This window comes from Lucilia cuprina, chromosome 2, assembly GCF_022045245.1.
Source record: "Lucilia cuprina isolate Lc7/37 chromosome 2, ASM2204524v1, whole genome shotgun sequence".
Taxonomy (NCBI): Eukaryota; Metazoa; Arthropoda; class Insecta; order Diptera; family Calliphoridae; genus Lucilia; species Lucilia cuprina.
In genome coordinates, this window is record NC_060950.1 from 2,257,596 (window position 1) to 2,264,301 (window position 6,706).

Below are 6,706 nucleotides of genomic sequence, written 5' to 3' on the forward strand. Positions count from 1 at the left end.
CAATTCACTCGAATACTATTGATAAAAATGAGGCATTTTTTCTTTTAATTAAATTTCATAACGAAATTGCTAAAGTATGTTTGGCACATTATTCAAATTTTTTAACAAATTCCAGTGAAGCTTTTAATGTTGTAGCATATTTATTTAAAGGATTCTGTTGTAAAAAAAGTACCAAAAATTTACATGAATTTTTCTCTGGTATTTCAATAGAAAATAACTGAGAGGAGACTGGTTGTCAAAGACTGGATATTTCAGTTGAAAAAGTGTTGCTGCTGCTGGTGTTGTTGTCATTGTTGTTGCAATCTGTTATTTTTGGTATTACCTGGCGCATGCCGCCTGCATATTTGGTCATAGGCATTGTTGTTTTTGTTGCATTTTGCACTACATTTACACAAAATATCTGAACATTTCAGTTGTTTCTGTTCTGTGGATGTTGTCGTTGTAGCTGTTTTTTTATCTGTGTGTTTGTGTTTTTTCTCCAACAGAATCTAGTTGTTTTGGAAAACACATGTGTGTAAGTTCACATATTTGGCATCCGTGAAGTACAACTACAATTTAAAAAATTTCGTAAATAAAAAATCGAGATTTTGTTGTTACAAAACGTGTGACGCGACGTGTGCTTTAAAAGGAAATATAAAAAATCTATTAACAAAAAAAAATATAGACAAAAACATGCATTAAAAACAGAACAACAGCAGCAACAACAATTGCTGCAACAATAAGAAGAAAAATAAACTGAGCAATAACACATTTTTAAGTTGCAAAGTGTATTCTCAGGCGTTTTTATTCTGCAATTGATTTTAGTTATTTTTATTTATTTTTTTTTTTTGTTTTATTTTCGGACACGAAACAATCTTGTAATAAAAAATTACGTTGTTTGTTTTAGCTGTTCTTGTTATTGTTGTAGCAGTTGAATTTTCCAAATTGAATTAAAAATGTGTTACAAGAGTATTTAATTTAGTGTTTGTAATTTATTGAAAGTGGCCACATCGTTGAACAATCACAAAAAAAAAACAAACAAAACAACTATTTAATTTAGATCTTTTTGTTCATTGTCTAGATTGTGTTGCCTTGTTTTTCTATATTGATTTGTTTCCATTTGTGTTTTAATTTTTGTAACTGATTTTCAATTAAGTTGATTTTCAATTGAGATAAAAAGGCTATAGAGAAAAATCACTTGTAAAAATAATTAAAAATATAATTTAAAATCAACTCAAATAATTATGAATCGTTCCAGTATTTCAACGGACATTAGGAATCGTATTAAAATGTTTGAAAGTAAGTGTGAAATTAGAAATAAATTTAATTAAAATTTAAAAATTACAACTGTAAATAAGCTTTATAACATTTTTTAAAATGATCACGTAATTTACATGCGAAATATATTTTAACTGATTCGAACGTACTTCCTTTCGAATCGAATTACAGCGTAACCCCCTGCAAATTAGATTTTAAACGAGTTATAGTTTTACATGTGATTCAAGGCAAATGCTTTCCTGCTTCTTGTTGTTTTTGTGGTCAGCCCAACAACAGGAAGAGGTTGAAGTCGTAATTTGTTGTATTTGTTGCATTGATTAAACTAATGCAATGATGTTACAGACCTTACTTTCTGCATAATATATATATTTTTTTAAATCGATTAGTATAAACAAACATCTTTCACCTGTAACTATCATATACTTCATAATTTTATAAAATTTTCATTGCCTTGATAACTAAAAGAACAGTCGTCGAAAATGAAATTGATACAATGTACTTTAAACCACTGTTTATTTCAAAAGTCAGTTTTTTGATTAAACATTATTTTTGACAAAAATTGCTTTAGTTGAACCCACCAGAAAGAGACTGAGCTACTAAAATCATTTCGTATACTTGTTGAGGCAACATAATATTTAATGTTTGTTTTAAAAGACTCGCTTAAAGACATTTTTCCACCAGTAAACATTATTCTCAACATTAACTGCTGAGTAACCAGATTTCGAGCGATCACTTTTAAGCTAATCCTTAGAATTATATTGTTAAAATCGAGGCCACAAATAAAATTTAAAGGAAGAACGTACTTTTATGCAATATTTGCCATATCCAGTTTTAGTAGAACCCATATATGTAAGAGACCTTCCGAATGTACAAAGTGACAAATTTTACTTTTAATAACTGAAAGAATTGGATTAAACATTTTACGAAATAAAACACAAATTTAATTGCCTTTAACCAACTATTACTTAAATTATAAACAAGAATACTACAGCAAATTACTGACAAGTCGTCTTAAAGTCTAAAGCAACAACTAAAAAAACAAAATAGTGTTAAGAAGTAAAAAAAGAAAACACCCGTGTAATGTAAAGTTATTTGTTTCGTTCATAAGTTAAAGACTTAAGCCATAGGATTGGGGTTAATATGACAATTTAGCAAAAATTATACTTTTGAATACAACATAGTCGAAACTCGAAAGTATTTACAAATGTTTTGAATTAACAAACAAAATACACAAAAAACCCATAAATAACAAAAAACAACAACAATATGAAAAAAATTCAACGAAACACAAAAAACTAAAAAAAAGTTCAGCAACAAAAAAAGCATAATGACAACTAAAGAAGAAAGTGATTTTTCTCTTTTCAATACTATTTCTTAATGCCTCCAACAGTAGCAGCCAGCCAGCCAGCACCAACAACTAAAAAACATGAATGAACAACAAGAAATACATATAAAATTTTCTTAAATACCCCTGATAAAATTGACATAATAACCTCTTGTAAACAAACAAAACGACGACAACTAAAAAAAACTACAAAACATTCTTGAAGTTATTAAGCCAGAAACAATACATACATAAAAGACAACATCTAACAACCAACAATTGAAAATATGTTGTTTTTTACATACAAAACTGACAACTCAAAAAAATACTTTCTTCTGCATAAATAACAAACTACAATACAAATAAACAACTTCTCCTCTTATTCACAATTCTTTACACAAAATTTTAACAGGAGTTTAAATGAATTTTCTAAAGGAATAGTCATAATCACGATGTTTTTAAAATATATGTAAACACTTCCTAATCATTGGGTTTCATGTAAATCTGTACTTTAGAATGCTAAAGTTATTGACAGTTGTTACATAAATTGCTTAAATTTTTCCTTTTATATGTTAAAAAAAATTGTGTTTTTGAAGAATATTTTTCTTTTGAAAAAAAGTTGCTGTTGCTACATTTAAAGTTGCTGAGTTAGCAAAGGAGACAGCAGCTGTCTGTTCCTGTTGTTACAATTGCTCCATTAGCTAGCTATCTGGCTACTGTATTCACATTAAATTCACATTCATTTAATGACAGCGATATCTACAACCGCAGCAGCAGCAAACAAAACACATGAATGAAAGAATGATCGTGAAGAAGAAAAAGATTTTAATGATAATGTTTATTATTAATTAAGATTTCAATCTTTGGACATGGCATGACACCCTAACATGGAAATCAATTGACAGTGGATGAGATGTTAACAAATAAATGAAAATTAATATCATGATATAGATCTATACGTATTGCAGTAGCGTTAGTTCAAAAGAGAAGTTTAAAAATTAAGTAAATATAGTTTTTGTTAAAAGCTTATGTTATTCATATGCTATGTTTGTATATCAAAGTTTTAAATGATTTTGCACCTAATGCGAAATAAAAGAGATCGTAAAAGAGAAATTTGACATTCCAACATCTATGTGGTGTTGTTTTTTGAGATGGATGACTTTTCCAATATTTTAAGTGAATAATTAAAAGTTTGCCGAATGCTTAATTTTAGAGGCCAAACGAGATATTAGATATTAAAAGGCCAAACGAAGTATTGTACAGCGATTTGTTTTTTTTAGTAGTGAAATTTGCAAACCGTATCGGAACTTTTTTATAGATATTAGAACATTACACTATGGGTCGCAAAGCGATTTTAAGATATACGTAGGTAAGATGTAGCAATGCTTTTTAAGGTAACATAATGCACTATTGCTCAATACAATCGATTAAATTTTATCCAGAGTTTATTTAATAAGAAAACAAATTTCGACTGAAAAGTCTGAAAATGGTAGACTGGAGATAATGGTTTCGATTCCTATCTAAGGCACTGGTTAATGAGTGCACTATAGGGCCGATAGAGGCCTATGTGTATTCTTCTAAAAGTTTAACTTTAATTTAGAAAATTAATTTTTCTAATATGTACATAAGTTTATTAATAAAAAAAATCCCCAAATTTTATAATGAAACAAAATTGAATAAAAAAAAAAATTCCAAAATGTTTAATTTATGTTTTTCTCTATATTACGACTTTAATTTTATTGTAATAAATTTACAAACAGTCTCTTACATATTTTTTCACTACATTCGTAATGAGCTGTAATTGTCGTAATGAATATTTTAAAAGGGGACTTAATTAAAGCACCCGTATATAAATTTAATTTTTGTTTTCTTAAATTCAAGAATGCATTTAACAATTAAGACTAATTAAATGCAATTTGGGGGGAAAAACATCAACAGCTACTTTTAAGGTACTTTTGTTTAACACACTATACATCTCATTTATTTTAAATGAATTTAAATGAGTTAAAATGAAGATGTTATTATTTCTTCATTTACTCATAAATAATATAAGGGCTAATTATTACAATAGACTAAACTGGTAATTTGTATCATATAAACTATTGCTGAAATTATATTTAATTGATGATGTTGCGGTAAGACCTCAATTTCTCCTAAAACAAAGTTTATAACCTTTAGGCATAATGACAATGAATGAACTAAAAAATCAATTTAAATTTCAAAACCCATTATTTAAACTCACTCTCTAGCTACATTCAAGCAATAACTGAAAAATCATTCATTTGAAATCAATACGTGGAGCTGAAAAAAAACTACAACGATCTCTACAAATAATAAAAGTTCATTGATTTATAACAAAATTTTACACTTCTTTAGATTCTTGTCAATTTTTTTGTTTTTCTATTTAAAATGCCATAAATTTAATTTCTTTTGATCTTTCTGTTTCTTTTATTGTTCTTCAAAAACTACAGTTTTGTGAAATTTGAAAACAAAACATCGTAAGAAAAGAACGATCAACTCAACAAAGTTTTTAAAATCATTTGTCATATTGGTAGCTGATTTAAAAAAAATCTGTTTTATTTTTTGTTATTGTTATTATTATTTTTGTAGTTGTTAATTTTTTTCAAAATTTTTGTTCTCTTTATTTTTTTACAGATTGTGAGCTGAGAACAGACAGTGGAGAAGAAGGTTTGGCCGCACAGAACTTTGCCAGTCAAAGTAGAATTGATACGAACGAGCTAGAGAACGGTTGTCAAATAAAAGCAACAACAATGATGATGCCAACGCCACCACCACCACCGCCGGGAGTACAAACAGATGCGAACGGTTTGATTTTACCAAAGAAATTGATAAATCCATGTCTACAGTCAACCGATCGTAAACAGTTGCATCGAGAATTAAAATTTAATACAAAAATGTAAATATTTTTTTTAAATGCAAATACTTAAAGCAAAATAATAGAGACAATTAAACAAAAAAAAAAAAACAAATGTAAACTAAATTGTGTTCATTAAGATATTTAATATTTTGTGTGCTCATTAAATAGTTATTTTGAAAAAATATTAATTAACTTAATGTTTAAATATTCAAGTTTATTTAAACATATTCAATATTAATATAAATAAAGCACTTGTTGCTATTTACCAAACATTGTTGGCATAAACAAAATTGTATCTTAAAATTAAAATTTCAACAACATATGTATATGAATCAAAATATAATTATTACAATTACATTTATTTGACTACTAATTTTCTCCTTTTCTCTCCCTCAACTTTTCAGGGGCATTAGCGTTCTAAATCAGAAAACAGAATTGCAAAAAGCCTACGAAAAACAAAGAGAAAAACAACAGCAACATCAGCAGGATAATAATCCACAACAGACTCAACACTCACCCACCTTTGGCCTTAAAAGCGAACTGAATCGTGTGATAATGGAAAGAGCTCAAAAGTATGAACGTGCCCGCCTACAATCCGAATCTGAGAATGATGACGATAAACAATACGTGAATCCTGAATATTTAAATGCGAGAGCAAAATTAAGAGCGGGACAAAGAACTGAATTGAAATAAGTTTAAGAAACATTAAATAATAATCAATCAACCAACAAAAACAATAACTTTAAAACTCTAAGAATTTAACTCGAAATTATATTTAATTAATCTATTTGATTTGACTAATTAATATTATGATCATTTTGTATTTTATTTACTATTGAGAATATTTCTAATAATATTCCTCTTAAGAATGAGGAATAAGGTTTTTTAGTTTCTTGTTTATTTAAATGTTAATTAAACAACAACAACAGAAATATGTACAATTTATTTTTATTATTATCATTATTATAGTTATAATTCTTTTTATTATTTTTATTAGTTTAATTTATATGTATGCGTGTGTTAATTAATTTTTTAAATATTCTTTTGGTTTGTTTTTAAGTTAAAAACAAAAAAACTATTAATAATTGTCATTTAAAGAAAAAATACACTTAGTTTAAAAAAAAACAGAAAACAATTTATTATTTTTTAATTATGACACAACCTGAAAAAGACAATTTGAAGTCATTACCACTTGATATTAAAAGTCCAGAAGATGACGTAAGTCTGCTAGTAAATAATGATAAATA

At 27.1% G+C, this 6,706-nt stretch overlaps 1 protein-coding gene across 1 annotated transcript; it reads left to right on the plus strand.

Annotated features, from left to right (window-relative positions):
- Positions 1 to 1,076: 1,076 nt before the first annotated feature.
- Positions 1,077 to 6,473, plus strand: LOC111690340 (protein FAM107B). Its single transcript, XM_023452809.2, has 3 exons — positions 1,077 to 1,278; positions 5,237 to 5,498; positions 5,864 to 6,473. The coding sequence occupies exons 1-3, from the start codon at positions 1,224 to 1,226 to the stop codon at positions 6,150 to 6,152; spliced, it is 606 nt and encodes a 201-aa protein (XP_023308577.1). The 5' UTR covers positions 1,077 to 1,223; the 3' UTR covers positions 6,153 to 6,473.
- The last annotated feature ends 233 nt before the right edge of the window (positions 6,474 to 6,706 follow it).

What these genes read in the sequence shown, in the direction of transcription:
- LOC111690340 (XM_023452809.2), top strand. Translation starts at nt 1,224, where the DNA reads ATGAATCGTTCCAGTATTTCAACGGACATTAGGAATCGTATTAAAATG. An exon ending in TCGTATTAAAATGTTTGAAA is followed by an intron (nt 1,279 to 5,236) that starts GTAAGTGTGAAA and finishes ATTTTTTTACAG; the next exon opens with ATTGTGAGCTGAGAACAGAC. An exon ending in TTAAAATTTAATACAAAAAT is followed by an intron (nt 5,499 to 5,863) that starts GTAAATATTTTT and finishes TCAACTTTTCAG; the next exon opens with GGGCATTAGCGTTCTAAATC.